The 22,432-nt window shown below is 41.5% G+C and overlaps 1 protein-coding gene and 1 long non-coding RNA gene across 3 annotated transcripts in view; one reads left to right on the top strand and one right to left on the bottom strand.

The window, feature by feature from the left end:
• On the top strand, positions 1-2,467 carry LOC132399198 (uncharacterized). Its single transcript, XR_009513910.1, has 3 exons — positions 1-1,244; positions 1,733-1,868; positions 2,314-2,467. It is a non-coding gene; the product is annotated as an uncharacterized LOC132399198 (long non-coding RNA).
• Positions 2,468-14,207: 11,740 nt separating this feature from the next.
• cpped1 (calcineurin-like phosphoesterase domain containing 1) overlaps positions 14,208-22,432 on the bottom strand; it is a 255,017-nt gene continuing 246,792 nt past the window's right edge. For both annotated transcript variants that reach the window (XM_059979334.1, XM_059979333.1), the window contains exon 4: positions 14,208-19,176. In XM_059979334.1, the coding sequence (XP_059835317.1) occupies positions 18,926-19,176 (251 nt within the window). In that variant the 3' untranslated portion in view covers positions 14,208-18,925. The remainder of the gene's footprint in view (positions 19,177-22,432) is intronic.

Raw genomic sequence — 22,432 nt, 5'->3', positions numbered from 1 at the left:
CTGAGACTGAATACCCAGTAGTATCAAGTTTAAGAAAATATTATAGAAATGTAGCTAATAGTATTTCTAACAATTTAGCCTGGGATTTTAAATTATATAATGGTTTGTGATATACTTAGAAAAAGTACAGGTCCTTTGGCTCATAATGTCATGCCGAATTTTTACGTTCTCCAAGATCAATCTAACCCTTCCCCCACCACATAGCTCTCCACTTTTCTTTCACCATGTGCCTATCCAAGAATCTTTTAAATATCCCTAATGTGTCTGCTTCCACCACCATGCCCAGCAGTGTGTTCCATGTACTTACCACTCTCAATGTGGAAAAACATAGACATACCTTCTTCCAACGGCCTTAAAAATATGTCCTCTCATATTAGTCATTGGCACACTAGAGAAAAGATGCTGTCGATCCACTCAATCTATGCCTCTTGTCATCTTGTACACCTCTCAAGTTGCCTCTTATCCTCCTTTGTTCCAAAGAGCTCCTAGTTCACTGAACCTTTCCTCATAAAATTTGTTCATTAATCTTTCATAAGAACTTAATTCCTCATTTCTAAGATTGTTATTCCTTCAGTCCTCTGACAGATTACTAAACTTGATTTTGCTACAGTAGGCACACCTGACACTGATTTGACAATCGTGACACAGTACTCTGATCACCGGGTTTAGGAAGTTATTACCCCCGAACCAACAGGGTCTTGAACCAAAGAGGATAACTTCACTCAACTTCAGTTGCTGCATCATTAAAATATTTCCACAATCTTTGCACTCACTTTCCAGGACTCTTCATCTCATATTCTTGCTATTTGTTGCTTATTTATTTATTATTATTTCTTCCTTTTTGCACTTACACAGTTTGTGTTCTTTTGCATACTGGTTGGTGTGGCCCTTCATTGATTCCTTTATGGTTTATTGAATATGCCTGCAAGAAAATGCATCTCAGGGTTTTATATGGTGACATAAATCTACTTTGGTAATAAATTTACTTCCAACTTTGGAAAAAGCACATTCAAAAAACACCAGCATTGTGTGATGTAAAATAGTTGCAGGGAACATTAGTGTCAAACTGCACTAATCAATCAATTTTGCTTTATTCAGTCCATCAATGATTGCATTGAATCACACAACCTTCCCTCCTACACCATCTGCTGATGTGCTGCATTGGGGATCAACAGGAAGGAAATGGATGTTCATCAAGTCTATTGATAAATATCTCTCATTCAATTTGCTTTCAAAGCACCAAGGTAAGCCAACGCTCCTCTTGTGGAATTTGCTCCATATTTCCATTGGGGTTGGAGTATTAGATAGAGCAAGCAGTTTTAGTTCAAGACTCTCCTTATATACTGCCAAAATACATTGTTTACTGCTGGTACATCTGATAAAACTGAAAATCAATATTATCATCCCTGTGTTATTTCAGCAAATTTATATGTTTCTAAAACCATGGTTTTTATTGTAACCAATGACAATAAGGCTTAAGGAAAAACCAACAAAATGCATTTATGGTTTACCAATCCTGAGCCACAAAGAAGCAATTGAAGTTCATTCGTAATGGTGCAATAGAAAAATGATTTATATTGTGAGACATTCGCATCTATGATTGAGGTTTTATTAAAATCAAAAGTATGATTCACCTGAATGTCTTCTGTTAGATTGAATGTCCTTGAATGATCTACTTCCAATGTTCCTGTTGACCCTGTTTGCTTTCTGACTTGTGGTTTCCCTTTATTAGCTGTTGACTTGTGAAATATGTGCCAGTGCAGAACAAGCTGTGCATGAATTGCAAGGTGACTGAAGGAGAGAACTTCGCAATTAATATAGGAACTTGCCTCTCTGCAGTTGAGATTGATCAGCAGTCAAAGACTGTGGTAAGCAGCAGTCTGTTCAGTCTGGGAAGGTCTACGGGTATAACTTATTTGATGAAATACAAAACAAAGTAAGCAGGGCACTGCCCGTGGTGAAGCAGCGGCAGTGATGAGTTACATCTTGGAAATGAGAGACCTCATGCAGCTCAAACTGAACTATTGCAAACAATTTTATTAAGAAGTAGCATATTGGGGTCATTAGCCAGTTGACTGTGGGGACTGAGATCGTAATATAGTACAAAATGGTTCTTGGTGGCTATGTAACACATATTTGATTGTACTCATTCATTTTTAATAAGATTCTGACAGCAGAGGCTTAGTAAATGCTATTTAATCATTTAAATGAAAAACATAATGAAGTGTGGAACCTGAAAATTTCACTAAACCTTAATTATATTTTAATGCGTTTTCCTATGAGCTAACAGCAGAATGTTATCCATTTTGGCAGTTTTACCATTGTTTTAACTATGTGGAGAAATTGTATCAAAGAAGCTAATTCTTCTGCCAGCTGTAAACTTTATGTTTGAACAGTCTTGACCTTCAGTGCAGGTAAGGCATCAAATTTAAGGGCAATGTCCAATCTTTGTCAGGCCATTCCCAATAATGCTTGAGTTGTGAAATCCAAACAATGGAAATTGCTTTATACTGTACTGTATGGCTTGGCAGTAACAGTAACTCTGAGAGCATGTTTGGAATATGGAGTGTTTGCACCCTGTTTATTTGAATGATTCCAGTCCTCCAGTGACCTTAGACCTTGTGACAGCAACTAAGTTAGATGACCCTGGACCTGGGGTTGAACCCCACAAATTTATTTTCCCGGGGAGATTTACCAGAGTGGTTTTGAGGGATAAGGGAATTTAGTTATAAAGTAAGGCTGGAAAAACTGGGGTTGTATGCCTTGGAGTTAAAAAAAAACACCTGAAAGGAGATTTTTGAATTGGAAATGATCAATGGATTCAAGAAAAGAAATCTACTTGCAGAGAGATGGGGACAGTTTGGAAGAGTGAGACTAATATGGATCCAGTGAGTTGAAGCCTCCTGGTCTGAGAAGCCATAAAACAGTTAACTAGGCACAATGTATTATTAGAGCCCTTTCCACATCACTGACTTGTGAACCATGAAGAATTTGGTCAGCAACATCCAGATGTTCCATTGAAAGCCTTCGTATCCTAGCTACCTACCTGCCCGAGTTCAATGTCATTTGGGAACAGGAGACAGGGACTCCAGCCTGCTCTCCGTCCAATCAGTTAATATTGCAGCATCATATTATGTGATATTTCATTTACTTTCTATCAGAAGATCATGAGTTATTTTACCCACATCAGCCTCTCTCGGCAAAATACCATAAATCACGGTGAAGGATAGGGTGTCCAAGTTACCTGCTTGGAGAGATGGGTTTGGCAAAATAATACTTTGGCAACAATTTGAAATGCTTACTTGATGTGGCAGTAAATCCTGTAGTAAGTGTTACACATTACTAGCGATAGGCAGGGGAGTGACTCTCTCCGAACACCAAACTGATCTTCCGCCAGGTCTGATCCTTCACTTTCTTTGGTCTGATCCTTTACCTCCCTCGGTCTTCCCCTCCTCTCCCTGTCCATCTGACTCCCATTCTGTTTGCTGCCTGCAAATAAATACCTTTTTCCCTACAGGAAATCAGCTGGTTCATTGATCTCAGCAGATGTCAGGGAGAAAATGGCACGTGGAATTCTGGGCCTACTGTTAGATTTTACCTTGACTGAATACCAGCTCTTTTTCAGCTTTCGCCCAAGCATGCTTAACCCTTCTTTATGTATCTGGGCCATTTTCCACACACAAGTATTGCAGTCATTCCAATAACCAGTTGTTGCATAACTCAGTGAAGTGAATTTCTACTCCCACCTCTTCAACAACCCCATCACAGAAGAGAACTGTAACAGCTTCTCCGAGGATCGTCACTTCGTCGTGGCAGAGGGGCTCGTGAGATCCCGAGAGCAATGTTGGCTGGAATTTAACCATGTGGTTCCTAGCTCCCGGCAGTAAGGTCAGGGGTGAGGTTCCAAACCAAGGGCGGTCCATCCAAGACTTCAACGGTGAAGCTGGCAGAAGTTGTTGACACCTCACAATGGCCGTGGAGGGTCCCCAGTCATCTTGCATTCCACCCCACTGGACCCTGACCCTGTCAAGAACTAGGCGGTGGCTGCCTGTGCATCAGTTTCCCCACGTTAAAGTCAAACATGTGCGTTCTCCACTTATGTGGATCCCCGCTGGGCCTCCACAGCCACCTGAAGACCCATCAATAGGCAAGCCTCTGAGAAGAACATTATACTCGACTCGAGTGATCGGACTACTACAACTAAAACAGTCGATTTTTCCGCACCTGTGGGAAGCAACACCTTCGAATACAAACCCTGCTACAGCATGCACTTGTAAAAATACCGCACAGACAAAACGTCCCGTTCTGCCCCACCAGTCACACCCTCCAAAAACCGTGACAACACTGACTGTCTGTCTAAGTAACAGAGTCACTTTAGAAAACAAAGAACGTGTGAAAATAAATCTGCTCACGAGGGGAATCCAAAATAAAACCGGAAAATGATGGAAATACTCAGAAGGTCAGACTGCATCTGCGGAAAGAGTAACAGAGCTAACTAGAGGAGGTTCAGTTGGCCGTGTTTCTCTTCCTGCAGATGTGGCCACTTTCTGGGTATTTTAAGCCTTTTCTGACCTTGTATGAGATACACCTGTTAGATTGGTGGCCTAAAGGTGGGGCTGTAAAGGTGATCATTGGGAGAATGGAACAGTAGGTGTGTTAGCATCAGGTACTTGGTGGAAACAACATGGAAGGTTTTATTCCTGCAGTGTGACTGGAAGATGTTCTAGTGTTGTCTTCTGAGAAGTTACCGATGAACTTCCAAGTATTTCAGTAGACACGTGTTATGCCACAGAGGTTTAGTTCCTGTCATTCTTCCTTGATTTTGACTGTGCTTTTCATGAGTATTTTGATAGATTGTGAAATGTTCTGTGAAGAGAAATGCTTGTTTGGAATAAGATGGCTTGATTATTGTGTGTTCCGGTTCTCTTTACCTCACAGTGGTGTCGCTGTTATAATTTACTCTGACTTGCACAGTAGGAAGCTCTTGTCTCGTTTACAAAAATGCCCTAATTACATAGCTATTTATTGCTAACAAGGAAAATATTAATGAGAAATTATTGATTTAAAGGAGCTGGTTTGTCATTTGGGGTATTTCCACTGTGGCCATATTTTTGTAAATACATTATAAAACGGTGTTCATTTATGTTGAGGAGCTGTCTGGAATTTGACTAAATGGATGAAAAACTTTTCCCTAGTTGTCTTCATAGGAAATATTAACAATGCAATTACGTTGTTGCTGGTGACTAATGTGTTTGAGTTACAATGCAATTAGACTACTGTGCAGCCAGACATTTGTACATAAAATTTTATCAACACAATTGTTTGCCATCTACATATTCAAGCAGTCTCTTCACAACAAAATTCAGTAAACAGAACAAAGTAACTTCTGTATTCTTCACCAAAATGTCTTAATAGTTGTTTAAAGCAATCAAAAAAGCAGATTTCCATTACAGAATTGTCAGCATCTATGTATAGCTTTGATTCTGTTAGTCAGGTTGTAAAAACAAAAATGTGAAGTAAAATAGATTCAGTGTCAGAAATCTGATTGAGAGAACTTATAAATTCCAACAGATTTGGCAAGAACATTTGGGAACATAAGTCCTGGTTAGTTTTAGCCATCTGTGTAGATTTTACGTCAAAATGCCGTAAATCTTACCTTTTAGAGCTGGAGGCTGAAGTTTAATTACAGAATCAATAAATTACTGATGCTGCAAATCCAAAATAAAACAGAGGTGGAAACTCTCACCACGTCAGATAGCCTTTGTGGAGAGAGAAACAGGTAACGTTTTGAGAGAAAATCATTGACCATTTCTCTCCCCACAATGCTGCCTGCCAGACTGGAAACACTCAGTACCTTCTGTTTTATTACAGAATATACTATTTGTGATGATAATTCTTTTCACTCCATTAAACTGATTTTTTCCCTCCACAAATCAGGTGGACAGTCTACCACTGCTAGCAGCTGTGAATCCTGCTTCCCGCCAGCCCATCTTCATTCATATACTTGTCTGTTGTTAAATGCATTCACAGCAGAACCCTGTCCTGGTCCAATAACACCATTAACAACAGTCTGGTGTTCTCCCTGTCCAGAATTTTATCATTGTACTGCTGGCTGAACTGCGATGAGCACCAGTATGCCAAATGAAACTTGGTATCTTTTTAGCTTGCATACCTCCATTATACATTGCACTAAAGGCCTCGGACAATGTCTACTGCTTTGTTCAATGTTATTAACATTAGTACTTCCAGTACCATAGAGTCATAAGATTCATAGAGAACTTAGGCTCACGTGGTCTGTGCCCAACCTGCCTATTCCCATCGACCTGCATCTGGACTGTAGCCCATCATACTCCTCCCATCCATGTACTTATCGAAACTTTTCCTAAATGTTTTAATCAAACCCACATCCGCCACTTCTGTTGGCATTTCATTCCATTCTCACACCACCCTCTGAGTTAAGAAGCTCCCCCTCAGGTTCCCCTTAAATATTTCACCTTTCACCCTTAACCTATGTCCCTCTGGCCTCATCCTACCTCAGTGAGAAAAGCCGGCCTGCATTTGCCCTATCTACAGTGGTGCTAGAAAGGTTGTGAAGCCTGTAGAATTTTCTTGATTTCTGCATAAATATGACCTGAAATGTGATCAGGTTTTCATGCAAGTCCTAAAACTAGATAATGGGAACCCAATGAAATAAATAACACAAAAAATTATACTTGTTCATTTATTTATTGAGAAAAATGATCCAATTATACGTATATCTGTTGGAAAAGGTATATGAGTCTCTGGGGCAATGCCTTCTACAAAAGCTGTTTGGAGTCAGGTGTTGCAATCAATGAGATGAGATTGGAGGTGTGGGTTGTACAGGTGCCCTGTCTGACTTTAAAAAAAGACAAAGTCAGGTTACTGACAGAGCCTGCTCTTCTCAAGAAAATATCTGTTTATGTGCACCATGCCTCAATCAAAACAACTTTCAGAGGACCTTAGAAGAAGAATTGTAGAGATACATCAAGCTGGAAAAGGCTACAAAGGCATTTCTAAAGAGCTGAGTATTCATCAGTCCAAAGTAAGAGAAATCGTGTACAAAAGGAGGAAATTCCAGGGAGCACGAAGCGCAGGATCAAATATCGCTGTGACGATTGTACACTCTAGTATCAATTGACAATAAAGCAATTCAGTACCGTTGCTATTCTCCCGGAGTAGGCGTCCTGGAAAGTTCACATCAAGAGCACAATGTGCAATGCTGAAGGATGTGAGAAAGAACCCAAGGGCAACAGCAAAAGACCTGCAGAAAGACCTACAACTTGCTAAAATCTCTGTTCATGTGTCCACAATAAGAAAAACACTGAACAAGAATGGTGTTTGTGGAAAGGCGCCACGGAGGAAACCATTGCTGTCCAAAAAAAAACATTGCTGCACGTTTCAAGTATGTAAAAGTCCACCTGGATGATCTATAAGACTTCTGGGACAAGGTTCTGTGTGCAGATGACACAAAAGTTGAACTTTTGTCAGAAATGCACATTGCTATGTTTGGAGGAAATTGGGCACTACACACCAACACCAAAACTTCATCCCAACCGTGAAGCACGGTGGGAGGACAGCTTTGCTGCCTCAGGGCCTTGACAGCTTGCAATCATTGAGAGAACAATGAATTCAAAATGGTATTAAAACATTTTACAGGAGAATGTCAGGGTAGCAGTCCGTCACCTGAAGCATAATAGAAGTTATGTGTTTTGAAGTTAAACATTTTGTGTTTTGGAATGACCTTAATCCTATAGAAGTTAAAATTTTTGTGTTTTGGAATGACCTTAATCCTATAGAAGTGTTGTGGAAGGACCTGAAGCAAGCAGTTCGTGCAAGGAACACTGCCAACATCCCAGAGTTGAAGCTGTTTTGTGAGGAGGAATGGCCTAAAATTCTTTCAAGCTGATGTGCAGGGCTGATCAACAGTTACTGGAAACAATTCGTTGAATTATTGCTGTACAAGGCGGTCACATCAGTTGCTGATAGCAAAGGTTCACATACTCTTTCCAACATGTAATATTGGATCATTTTTCTCAAGGTAACGTTTTTTTGTGTTATTTATTTAATTGGGTCCTCCGTATCTAGTTTTAGGACTTATGTGAAGATCTGATCGCGTTTTAGGTCATTTATGCAGAAACTGAGAAAATTATACAGGGTTAACAAATTTTCTAATACCATTACTCTCATAACTTTGTATACCTCTATCAAATCTCCTGTCATTGTCCTACACTCCAGGGTTGTCCTAACTTATTCAACCTTTCTCTTTCACTCAGGCTCTCAAGATCCAGCAAAATCCTTGTAAATTTTCTCTGTATTCCTTCAATTGTATTGATATCTTTCCTGCACTGAGGTGTCCAGTACTGCAACACAATAGGAAGTGGGGAGGTGGGGGGACAAGATTGATTTAATATGAAGAGATAATACTGCTGGAAATGCAAATTTAAAATGATGACGATAACACTCAGCAGCATTTGTAGTGGTGACACAGAGTCAACATTTAAAATCAACGATCTAGTTAATACTCCACAGAAAAATCTGGATCTACATGCAAATGGACAAAACTATTTTATTTCATTACATGCAAATGATGTCATATGAAACAAACAAGTACCCAAATAGATTTTCAATGAAAGGCACGAATTGGTCTGAAGACTCTGAAAAGAAATCTTACACTGGTAGTTCCATATAAATTTGACAATGTAAATTAACATTTACAAAGTAAGAATAATGATTGGAATTATAAATCCAGAACGGTAGACTAAACCTAATAGTTACAGTGACATTCTACAGTTGATTGAACATATCCATTTACAATATAAATTTACAAATAGGACATTAATATTATTACAGAAGGTTCAAAGAAAAATCACAAAAATTATTCCTAAATAGGATGACTTGTAAATTCCAGCAAGGCTGAATTGTACTTAAGTTTTCACATTTAATGCAGGCAGCTTCCTGAAACTGTAAATCAGAAACGTGAGACCTGAGCGAACAGGACAAGCAGCTGTGGCTCTGCTTAATTAACCTGACTGAAGGATGGCAAGTGAACAATACAAGGACTGAGAAGTGTAAATTAGAGTGTATGTGTTCAAGCAAAAATCAGGCAGGGAAAGAGGAACAAATAACATGATTTAAAAAGAAAAATAAGAGATATAATGGAAAATAAAGTATTTCTTTTAAAAATCTGCTGCAATTAAAATTTGAAGGAGTGAGACTCCACTTTAATAATCCAGTTTTCAATACCAGAGTAAGGATGGCACTGATGAGCAACAAATATGCTACCTTACTAATCACACTTTTTCTGGACCCCATCACTGTGATCAATACCTTGTAACTTCCCTTTCAGAGTCGAGCGTTTGAGCTGCCTGTACAACCTAGCATTTCTGTGGTGTGAACTGAAGTCTCGAAGGTGCAGGTCGGTTGCGAGTGATGTGCGTGGGCCAAATTGAGGCAGTGGGGCCTGAGAGTGAGAAATGGGCCAATGTTTGGCCATTACTGGAGTGGACTTGAAGCTGTTTGAAGCGGCAGATCCGAGATGAGGTATGAGCTGAGAGGAGACAGAGCCGAGGCAGCAGGGCCCAGACCCAAGTATGAGGTACGAGCTGATGTTTGACTGATTTAAGTGTCGGGTGAGTTGTAAAGGGTCAGATACGGGCCAAATTGAGGCGGTGGGGCCCTGGGCCCAGAGCACATTGAAGTGGCAGAGCCCAATTCTGAGAGCGAGAAACGAACCAATGTTTGGCCACCTTCAGCACTGGGTCAGAATGAAAAGGTCAGGGTATTGGGGCTGAAAGCATGGGATGGGCCAGTGTCCAGCTTGCTGTTCATCAAGGTTTACTTGTCTCCGCCTGCAACTAACTGCTGAAGGCTCTCAGCCCGAAACATCAACTGTACTTTTTTCCATAGCTGCTGCCTGGCCTGCTGAGTTCCTTCAGCATTTTGTGTGCGTTATTTTAATATTCACACTTTTTTTTCACTCTTTATATATTTGAAAAAACTTTTGGTATATCCTTACCAGAGGTCACCAACCTTTTTGCCTCTGTGGGTTGGATCATGTATTAATGAGCAGATAAATTCCATAGAAAAACTTAAAATATGGGAACTATCCATTTAAATGCATCTAGTTATGTATTGCCTCAAATTAATGAATAATGCATGCTAGAAAATCATTTGTGCTTAAGGTTGCCTACCCCTGCTCCTTACATTCATATTTCATCTTTTCTCTCTTTATGCTTTTGTTTAGATGCCTTCTCTGTTTTTTTAAAGCTTTCCAATTCTCCAACTTCTCTCTGATTTTGCAATATTAAATGTCCCTCTTTTGCTTTTATGCTGTCTTTGACTTCTCTTGTCAGCCGCAGTTGACACATTCTCCCTTTAGAATACTTCTTCATCTTTGGAATGTATTGATCCAAATTGTCCCCAGAAACTCCAGCCATTGCTGTTCTGCCATCGGGCTTGCTAGTGTCCCTTTCCAATCAATGTTTCCTCTAATTTGCAATGACTAATGTGCGTAAAAATCTTGTGCTGTGCACATTTTTTTGCCCAGTGACAGCATGTGTGCACTGAATAATTTCTTCAATAAAAACATTATAAATAAGCTAGTTCTAAAATCTGCAAATCATCACAAACTCCATGTTGTCAACACCATCTGCATCAGAAACCAGAAAAGGAAATGTGATTGTGTACAATCATGAAATATACTTAACATCAACAAGGTAGAGGTGGCCTTTTGTGTACAGCTTACATTCCTTTGTGCGCTAGTAGCAAAAGATGTGTGGGAACATTGCTTCCAGTCAACTCTACCAACTCCTCTGTTATGCCTCGGTAATTCCTTTTACTTCACTGTAATACTGATAGATCGGACTTGATCTTCTCCCCCTCAAACTGCAGGGTGAGTAATATAATATTCTATCATATTACGATCACTGACTCTTGAGGGTTCCTTTACCTTAAGCTCCTTAACCAAATCTAATTCATTGCTCAACAACTAATCCAGAATTGCCTTTTGCCTTGTGGGCTCAACCACAAGCTGCTCTAAGAAGTCAACTCGAAGGCCCTCTCTTGGGATCTAGCATCAATAGGATTTTCCTAATGTAAATGCAAACTGAAATGTCCCCATGACTTCTGGAACATTGCCCTTATTACATGCCTTTTCTATTTCTCAAGGCGTGAATACTATTTATTAATAAATGTAATTGCACTCTTGCTTCCAGGTGGAGAGGTTCTGAGTTTAAGTACCACTTCAGGAATTTGAGAACATAAATTTTAGTTTACCATTGAAGGACTGTTACAATGTCAAAGATGCTGCTTTACAGGTGAGATGTTAAATCAAGTCTTCTGGCTTCTCAGGTGCACCATCGAGAAGAGTTTCTTCTTGGTTTCCTGGCCAACTATTATCCATTAATCAATATCGCAAACTGAACATTTATTCCCTCACTGTTTACAATAGCTTGCTCTGCCTTACTAAAGACTGCCACAGACCCTATATTTTAACAGTGACTACACATCCAAAGGTATGACATTGGCTTGGGGCTTTTGAGATCAGGAAAAGATATTGTTGGAAGACAAGCACTTCAAATTCCTTTACCCGCTTCCTCATCAACTTGACCAACTGTTACCTATTAACCCTGATTAAAGAGTAAGTAGCCATACAATTTATTCTGCTGATGCCCGGTGTGTGGAGGAACATGGCACTAATCAACTTCATGATTAGTTTGACATTAATGTTGGCTTTGCCACTGCTGATCAAATTCTGTGAATAAATTAAACACGGAGGATTAATGTTCTGCTGCAGCCTTATTTGGATAAATTGCTGCATTTAGCTAAATTTGTACATAATTGCCTGTAATTCTGGTCCAAAGCAATTTTTGGGTTGTGAATTCACATGTTTTTTGTATGAGTTGATGTCATGTTTTCTTTATCCAAGTGTTGTTTTCACTCTGATTTTTAGGTAAATATAGAACAGTCTATATGTGGATTGTTAGCACCAATTATATGGTTGTCATCTAATTAATAAGACCTCGTCACTGATGCACTCTATTAACAATGATATGTGAAGCTGATGTTGAAGTGGATCATTTATTTTCTCTGCTTGCTCTCTGAAATGGCTTGTGATCTTTTTCTGGGTTAATGCTACCAGATGGACATGCAATTCAGTTACATCTATCCTGTGGTTGCTAAGGCAGGGTAATTGTACCGGCATTTTTCTTTCTGACACCGCCGCTACGTCTTACAACTTCCAGATTAACTTTCTTAGTTTGAGATTTCCATGTAATACTGCACAAGATTATCAAATTTGGCATGCACACTATGACAGTCAAATGTAAATCAGGATTATGATGGCAAATAATACCTCCTAGACTTAGCTGAGAACTTGATGCCCCTCTAAGCTTTAGTAATGCAGTGAGCACTCTCATCCATCCATCATTCTGGGCTGCATCTGGAGGTGCGAAGGCAGGACAGTACAGAGAGGCTAGCTAGGACACAGTATGTCTGTAATATATATGTGATACACATTTATGTTCTGAGTGTGGAATGTGTGCATGTCAAATGTGCAGCTATATATTTGAAATCCTGCACAAGTCAAGGCTGGATAGAGCAGGCGAAATTTTAGATGTGCAAAATTCCCAAAAGATAGAGGTGCATTCAGTGCTAGTGCGACTTCCTTTTTAGTGATTCAGTGTGGCACTGTCTTTATTACATCAGCTACTTCAATAAACCTCGCTCCTAAAGCCCAACCACTCAATAGACAATAGGTGCAGGAGTAGGCCATTCGGCCCTTCGAGCCAGCACCACCATTCGATGTGGCCATGGCTGATCATCCACAATCAGTACCCCGTTCCTGCCTTCTCCCCATATCCCTTGACTCTGCTATCTTTAGGAGCTCTATCTAACTCTTTCTTGAAAGCATACAGAGAATTGGCCTCCACAGCCTTCTGAGGCAGAGCATTCCATAGATCCACCCTCCCTGGGTGAAAAAGTTTTTCCTGAACTCCATTCTAAATGGCCTACCCCTTATTCTTAAACTGTGGCCTCTGGTTCTGGACTCCCCCAACATCGGGAACATGTTTCCTGCCTCTAGCGCGTCCAATCCCTTAATAATCTTATATGTTTCAATCAGATCCTCTCTCATCCTTCTAAATTCCAGTGTATACAAGCCCAGTCGCTCCAATCTTTCAATATATGGCAGTCCCGCCATCCTGGGAATTAACCTCATGAACCTACACTGTACTCCTTCAATAGCAAGAATATCCTTCCTCAAATTTGGAGACCAAAACTGAACTCACTACTCCAGGTGTGGTCTCACCAGGGCCCTGTACAATTGCAGAAGGACCTCTTTGCTCCTATACTCAACTCCCCTTGATATGAAGACCAACATGCCATTAACTTTCTTCACTGCCTGATGTACCTGCATGCAAATACATCTTTCCCACTCTGCACTTCAACCATGTGATTGATGGGTGCAGGGAACAAGCCCAGTAAAGTGCATTCAAGCTCACCCCCCACCCCCTTCCAGCACACCCCTCTACATTACACCGACGACCATATTCCCACATTGTCACTAACAGGAAGCAATGCCACAGAGGAACAACTCCTGGCTGCAACTGGACCATATTTTGTTGTGGCTTATTACAACTACAAAAAATTGTCAGGGGCAGTGGGCCAAACCATTGAGTTCCCATTTGTAACATGTTGACTTTCAGCGGGGTTGGGATCAAGGTTCAAGGGTGTGGTGAACTACATATACCTGTCTGGACACACCCCTCTGCTGACTGCTCCTGTGGCTCCTCCCACAGACCCCTGTATAAAGGCGATTGGAGGCACTGCTCCTCCCTCCGTCTCCAGGATGTTGTGTGATGGTCTCTTGCTGCTGACAGTGCTTTCTTCCAGCTAATAAAAGCCTATCTCTCGCCTCACACCTCCGAGAGTTATTGATGGTGCATCAAAGGGGCATGGTCGTAAATAGATTTGAGAGATAATGTGAAAAGAGTATTGAACAAAAAATGTTTGGGAATATTCAAAAGAAAATATTCAGCAGGATTTTAATTCCAATTATATCTTTTAGATTTAGCTGAAACCCTGATTACGGAGGAGCTCTGTGACACATAGAGACGAGGGGATTTTTCAGCAGTGTACTATCAGTGCATTAAGCCAGCCTCAACTCCAGATAAAAGCCATTTTTCTTCTCTGAAATTTGGAATTCTGTTCCCTCCTTCCAAACAGCATCACCACCGCTTCCTTCTCAATTCCAAAATAGATCCTACCTGAAAGTGGACTATAATGGCTGACAGCAGAATAGTGACCCCACTATTTAACAAAGCAAAGAGGAGCAAATTAGGATACTGCAGTAAAATTCAATGTCCATTATGTGATTGTTTAGGATTCCCAATGATGCAGCCTCTGGCTCACTTGCGTGCTGATTCCCTTGCACCCTCCAACACAGTGACACCCTGGTTTCTGCACTTCCCAGCAGGGGCCCGGTTCCTGAGCTCCCTTGGGTTCAGGGGAAAACTTTTGTTATATTACAAAACACAAATAGAAAATTGGTGGAGTTGTGGTTAGTGAGGAAGGTTGTCAAGAGATTCAGAGATATAGATTATTTTAAATCTGGGCTGAGCAATGGTGGGTGGAATTTAATCTGAACAATTGGGGAGATCAAATACAAGAGGTAGGTATACAGTAAGTGGCAAAACTCTTAGGAACATTAACGTGCTGGAGTGGAAATCTGCAGCTCCACGATCTTGGCAATTTACTTGCAAATGTTTTGCCACCATGTGAGGAGACATCATCAACGCACTGTTGATTGTGCAACCATCAACCACCCGAGCTACACATCTACTGAATTACTTCCATCTGCATCTCCATATTGTAACAACAGTGGATCGGTAGCGAAGGTGGCCAAATACTAAGGACATAATTTGAAGGTGAGAGGGGGAAATTTTAAAGGTGGTACATGAAGCAAGTTCTTATTTACACGGGATGTAGATGCCTGGAAAGGATGGCCAGAGGAAATAATAGAATAGCAACGTTTAAGGGGAATATAGATTGGCAGATATAGAGGGATACAGACCACATGCAGGCAGCTGAGAGAAGTTAAACTGGCATCATAATCTTGGTGGGCTGACTTTCTCAGACTGGCAGGATGTGACAAGTATGGTACCACAGTGATTTGTGGATGTGATTTTGCAGTTATTTATGATTTATATGAATGATTTGTCTTGTTGGCCTCTATTACAAGATAGCTCAGTACAGGGTAGCACAATGTTATTATGTAGGGGGCTTACTGAGTGTACACCTTTCCCCTGGCTGAGGACTCCAGGGCTAGGGACTAGAGTCTCAAAATAAAAGGATTGACCCGAAGAGAAATTTCTTCAAGTTGAAGGCAGTGAATCTTAGATGGGCTGCGGCTATGCCTGTCTTTTCGTTGGCAACATAGAACAGTCATTGTTTCAAGCCTTCCCTGCTAAAACTCCCCAACTCTTTCTGCACTACATTGACAACTGCATTGGTGCTGCTTCATGCACCCATGCTGAGTTCATCAATTTCATCAACTTTGCCTCCATATTACATCCTGCCCTTAAATTCACTTGGTCTGTTTCTCCCCTTTCTTGATCTCTCTTCCTCCAATTCTGGAGACAAACTGTCTTTCGACATCTTTTATCAACCTACCATTCCCGCAGTTATCTTGACTATAGCTCTTCCTGCCTTGTGTCCTGGAAAAATGCTATTCCCTTTTCTCAGTTCCTTTGTCTCTGCCATATCTGGTCCCAGGATGAGGCTTTCCTTAAAGAACGGGGTCTCCCTTCCTCCACCATTGATTCCTCACCTGAATCTCCTCCATTTCCCAGACATCTGCGCTCACCCCATCTTCCCGCCGTCTTAACAGCGATAGAGTTCCTCTTGTCCTCACCTACCACCCCATGAGCATCTGCATCCAACAAATTATTCTCTGCAGCTTCTGCCATCTTCAACGGGATCCTACCATCAATCACAGCTTTATCTCCTCATGACCCCCTCCCACTTCCCACAGGGATCACACCCTCTGTGATTCCCTTGTCCATTCATCGATCCCCATTAATTTCCCATCTGGCACGTATCCCTGCAAGCAAAAGGACTACTTTGCATCCTCCCTTACCTCCATTTAGGACCCCAAACAGTCCTCCCAGGTGGGGCAACACTCCACCTTCGAACCTGTTGGGGTTGTCTAAAGTATCCAGTGCTTCCAAGGCAGCCGCCCCCAAATTGGTGAGACCCAAAACAAACTGAACGAATGCTTTGTCACACACTCCTGCTCCATCTGCCAGAAGTGGAATCTTCCGGTGGCCAACCATTTTGATTCGTATTCCCAATCCAATTCCAACATGTCGCTCCATGGCCTCCAGTCTTGCCATGAAGAGGCCGCTGTCAGAGTGGAGGAGTAAACCTCATATTCCATGTAGGGAGCCTCCAACTTGATGGCCTGAACATCAATTTCTCCTTCTGATAATCTTTTCCTCTCCTCTCTTTCCTCTTCTTCTATTCCACACTCTGACCTTGGTGTCTCTCCTCCTTCCCCTTCTCCCATGGTCCACATCCCTCTCCTATCAGATTCCTTCTTCTCCAGCCCCTCACCTTTCCCACCCATCTAGCTTTACCTATCACCTTCTGGAGAGTCCTCCTTCCACCAACCTATTTATTCTGGCATCTTCCCCCATCCTTTGCAGTCCTGAAGAAGGGCCTCGGCCCGAAATGTCGATGCCTTGTTCACTTTCATAGATATTGGTTCACCTGCAGCATTCCTCCAGCGTTTTGTGTGTGTCGCAGTGAATCTTAAAGTAGACTTTGAGAAATCTAGACAATTAACTCATTCAAAACAGAAATTGAGACTTTTTAACATTGAGAGTTATGAGGATGGTGATAAGGTTAAAAAAAAATCAGACATGTACTTGGTAAAAGGTGTAGCTTGCCTAAAAGGACCAGATGGCCTATTTCAGGCTCTATTTCTCATGTAAATGGAATTCCAAGCGTGTATTATAAATAATATGCTGGCTTAAAACTTGAATCCATTTCTACTGACAGCTAATGCTAAGCTTAAGAAAGCATACACAAATTAGTTTTGGGCTGTTGCACTACATTAACTTCAATAAAGTCTTGTGATTTTTTAAATATTATTTCTCAAATGTTATCAGGCATACATTGCAAAGTGAAATGTTAAAGCTAGAGTTTCCATGTTAGAGTATCAGAATACTTAGATTCTTCCAATACTGATACCCACTCCACTTGTCTGATCAAATGATCAAGCAACGTTACTTACACATCTATGATCTATGCTGGGAGTTAAAGTAATGGAAGTTCTGAGTATACACTGGAGATTTACATGGTAAGTGGTTAATCTGTGGAATTCCTTGCCACAGGCAGCTGTGAGGCCAAGTCATTGGGTATATTTAAGGCAGAGGTTGATAAGATTCCTGATTAATCAGGGCATGAAGGGATACTGGGACAGGAAAGAGATTGGGCCTGAGAGGGAAAATGGACCAGCCATGATGAAATGCAGGTGCAGACCTGATGGGCCAAATGGGCTAATCGTGCATTGGGAAATTTAAATGGAGACACGAGAGGCTGTTTCTTGCTTCAGATTCCAGCATCTGCAAATGGCTGGAGCACCTCAGTGTCTCAAGCAGTAAATATGGGTACTAAAGGACAGTGGGTCCAAATACAGAGTCCAGTGCAGGCTCCTGGCCCGAAACATCATCCTTTTACCTCCACAGGTACAACCAGCATTCCTCCAGCAGTTTTTTTCTATTTCTTGTGAAATTGACTTAAGCTTTGCTATTTTGTATAATTCAGCTGAACTAAAGACAGAATCACTGTTGTGAAGAGTTACAGAAATGTCATGCTGACACTGATCTAATTCCTCCATGATCGCAGTAAGTGTCCACACTGTTGTCGTTCAGGAAACAAGCAGCTACTGTATAGAAATTGCAAAGCAAAAACGCCCTCAAAAAGAAGTCTGATAATGACCAGACAATGCTTTTTTTTGTGTTGTATTTATCGACATGTTGTCTTGAAGACGTCTTCTCGGATCACGTGACACATTCTCAATGCCGCACTAGAGTAATAACCACTATTGTTGTGCTCACAGCTCATTGACACAGCAACAAATTTTGCAGTCAGTGTCCAGAAACCCACCAGTCTGATTACACTGGAAACAGACCGCACACAATAGCATTGACTTTGGGCTGATACTGACCCCAAAACATTTCCCATGTGCGGAACTGCTTTCTGAATTATGGGGGAGTATAAAAACTTTGGGGTTTTTTTTGCATTTATAGCCAGTCTGAAATGAAAGTAACAATGGGCTCAAGCTGCCTTGTTACCACAGCGACATCCAATTAACACTCTGGTTGGTCACATACCCAAGTGCCTGCCTGAGACTGTCCAATGGCAAGCCTCTGAAGTGATCATTAAATTGTATCACATGTGAAATCGTGCCTTGTGTCAGAAGAAAATTGCTGTAATTTTTTTAATTGATTACCTAACAACAAACACCAAATCCTTACTACCACTTTTACTAATTACGCTGTATTTCTGGCTTTTCTTGCTTATATTTCTTTTATTATTTGTGACACTTCAGAGTGTGACAGACTGTATAGAGAGCCAAGTATACATCATGAATTCAAGTGGTGACAGCTGACAGTGATGACACAGTCACTAGCAAAAATAGAGCCACAAAGAGCCTGAAAATTATACCCATATCTGCTTAAAATAACAGTCATTCGTCTAAAAAAATATAGTAAAACTATTTGGTAGATTTGCACTATGGAAGCTCTGACTTTATAACATCTTAAAGTAAATCAACAAACTTCAGCGGTGGTTAAATTTATCCACTGATGGTCCTCAACAGCCCTTTCTCACCACTATTCAATCAGTGAAGGTGGAGGTTTGGAACATCCCCTTCACTGTGGTGGGAGATCACCTCGTTCACTGTAACGTCACTGAGTTCATCCAGGCTGACGTATTTGTGATGGACGTGGGTCTCTGTTACCGCCACCACCCGCACGCCATGCTTGTCCGGTCCCAGCTGGCAGCCTATGGCCGAAGTCACCACCATATCCAGGTCATTAAACTTGCCACCGGCGTTCCGATGATAGTGGCCAGAGAAGACAGCCTTCACACCTGGAACAGATCCAAAAAAAAAATCCATGCATTAAGATAGATTAATATTGTTGGGAAGCTTGGGGCTTGAGTTTGCCGTGGTAGTGTAGTGGTTAGCACAACACTTTACAACAGCCAGCTGAAAGTTCAGGGTTCAATTCCCACCACTGTCTGTCAGCAGACTGTACATTCTCCCCAGTTATGATGTGGCTTCGCTCTGGCTCCCTCCCACATTCCGAAGATGTATGGGTTAGGGTTAGTATGTTCTGAATCTGAATCAGAATCCAGTTTATTACCAGCATGTGTCGTGAAATTAACTTAGCAGCAGTAGTTCAATGCAGTACATAATACAGAAGGAAAAAATTAATAACAGATAAATAAGAAAATCAATTACAGTATACGTAAATTGAAAAGATTTCAAATTGTGCAAAAAACAGATATACTATATATTTAAAAAGTGAGGTAGTCTCCAAAGATCCAATGTCCATTTAGGAATTGGATGGCAGAGGGGAAGAAGCTGTTCCTGAATCGCTGAGTGTGTGCCTTCAGGCTTCTGTACCTCTTACCTGACGGTAACTCAGAAAAGGGCATGCCCTGGGTGCTGGACGCTGCCTTTTTGAGACACCGCTCCTTGAAGATGTCCTGGGTACTTTGCAGGCTAGTGCTCAAGATAGAGCCAACTAAATTTACAACCTTCTGCAGCTTCTTTCAGTCCTGTGTAGGCACCAAAAGCACAGTGACAACTGTGGGCTGCCCAGCACAAACCTCACTGATTTGATTTGACTCAAACAAAGCATTTCACTGTGTGTTTCAATGCACGTGTGACAAATCTTTATTTACTTTTATCTTTAGATGCATTTCACTTCTTTCTTTAGCTTCTTTTAGCAAGCAGCCTCACGTCAAAGGTTTCCATAATGATCAGCTTGCATATCAGCCACGCAAGGAATTTTGAAGGGTGTTTATATATTTTGCAACTAGTCTCTGAAATCATGATTACTTGCCACTGTACCCTACTGGATTCCACTGAATGAAGGCAATATGAAACTGATATGCTGTTCCAAAGAGCCAATGGAATCAGCGAAGAATGCTTTTACACAGCTCTCTTTGCAGGGTGAGCTGGCGCTTTCCCTCCCACCACATTATTTTCCTTTGATCTTTTCAAAAGAGTGCGGCAAGCCTCAGAGCTTACAAGTCAGTGCACTGGGACCTTGGGGAAAGCTTCTGAAATTCCCCAATGTGACCAAGTTTGTTGCTGCCAGCTGCTACAAGCCAGAGTTATATCGTGATGTTACAAACAAACTATAACAAAAAGCCCTAGAAGTTTAATATCAAATAAGTGATCTCATTTATATCCAAGTTCAAAGGGAATATTTGGTCAAATTATTCTTGAGTTATTGTATTGCTGCTTTTAAGTGCAAAAGAAGAGCAGTGTTACCTTGGAAAACCGTTCCTCTGTCTTAGACTAGAATTAAAGCAAAATTCAGAGGTTGGTGTTCAACTTCCACGCCGATGGCAGAGGAGAATGCTCACTCACTGTGCCAGGGCCTCACGTCTGATTTAGTGACATTGTGAGAAGATGTGCTTCTCACATCCCCTGCACTGACACTTAAGAAGACCAGGCTAGGCAGCTTTATTTTTATAGATAACATGGAAAAGAAATACCAGGAAAACACTTCACCTCTTCTACCTATCTGCTCAGTTTCATACTTTCTCACCCCGACCCCTACTATCCACCTATCTACCCCTCACCTATCAATTGCTAGCTTGTGTTCCTTTCCCTGGTTATTCTGGCTTTCTGTCTCCTTCTTGTCCAGTCCTGATGAATGGTCTCAACTCAAAATGCTACTGTTTATTCCCCCTCCATAGATACTGCCAAACTTTCTCAGTTCCTCCAGCATTTTGTGTCGTTCAAAATACCAGGAGAGTGATGTTTTAAATTTTGAGCCAAATAATAGCACAGTACTGAAAGAAAAGGTCAGCAAGGCAGTGCAGCTAATAATCACTGCCAGAGACCTGGGTTCGATCCCATTTTCGGATATTGTCTGTGCAGAGTTTGCATGTTACCCCAGTGATTAGGTAAATGTACTCTTGATGTCTGGTTTCCTCCCACTTCTGGAAGAGTTGTGAGTGAGTGTTAAATCTGTCCCCAGGTGTGAGTGAGTGGTAAATCTGTCCCCGTGTGAGAGTGAGTGGTAAATCTGTCCCCGTGTGAGTGAATGGTAAATCTGTCCCCGTGTGAGAGTGAATGGTAAATCTGTCCCCGTGTGAGAGTGAATGGTAAATCTGTCCCTGTGTGAGTGTGAGTGAATGGTAAATCTGTCCCCGTGTGTGTGAATGGTAAATCTGTCCCCGTGTGTGTGTGAGTGAATGGTAAATCTGTCCCTGTGTGAGTGAATGGTAAATCTGTCCCCGTGTGAGTGAGTGGTAAATCTGTCCCCGTGTGAGTGAATGGTAAATCTGTCCCCGTGTGAGTGAATGGTAAATCTGTCCCCGTGTGAGTGAATGGTAAATCTGTCCCCGTGTGAGTCAATGGTAAATCTGTCCCCGTGTGTGTGTGAGTGAATGGTAAATCTGTCCCCGTGTGAGAGAATGGTAAATCTGTCCCCTTGTGAGTGTGAGTGAGTGGTAAATCTGTCCCCGTGTGAGAGAATGGTAAATCTGTCCCCGTGTGTGTGAATAGTAAATCTGTCCCCTTGTGAGTGTGAGTGAGTGGTAAATCTGTCCCCGTGTGAGTGAATGGTAAATCTGTCCCCGTGAGAGTGAGTGGTAAATCTGTCCCTGTGTGAGAGAATGGTAAATCTGTCCCCGTGTGTGAGTGAATGGTAAATCTGTCCCCGTGTGTGTGAATGGAAAATCTGTCCCCGTGTGTGTGTTAGTGAATGGTAAATCTGTCCCCGTGTGTGTGTGAGTGAATGGTAAATCTGTCCCCGTGTGTGTGTGAGTGAATGGTAAATCTGTCCCCGTGTGAGTGAATGGTAAATCTGTCCCCGTGTGTGAGTGAATGGTAAATCTGTCCCCGTGTGTGTGAATGGTAAATCTGTCCCCGTGTGTGTGTGAGTGAATGGTAAATCTGTCCCCGTGTGTGTGAATGGTAAATCTGTCCCCGTGTGTGAGTGAGTGAATGGTAAATCTGTCCCCGTGTGAGTGAATGGTAAATCTGTCCCCGTGTGTGTGTGAGTGAATGGTAAATCTGTCATTGTGTGAGTGAATGGTAAATCTGTCCCTGTATGAGTGAATGGTAAATCTGTCCCCGTGTGAGAGTGAGTGGTAAATCTGT

The sequence above is a fragment of the Hypanus sabinus genome, chromosome 9 (assembly GCF_030144855.1).
Source record: "Hypanus sabinus isolate sHypSab1 chromosome 9, sHypSab1.hap1, whole genome shotgun sequence".
NCBI classification, from domain to species: Eukaryota; Metazoa; Chordata; class Chondrichthyes; order Myliobatiformes; family Dasyatidae; genus Hypanus; species Hypanus sabinus.
Note: the sequence above shows the minus strand (reverse complement) of the source record. Positions and strands in the feature narration are given on the sequence as shown.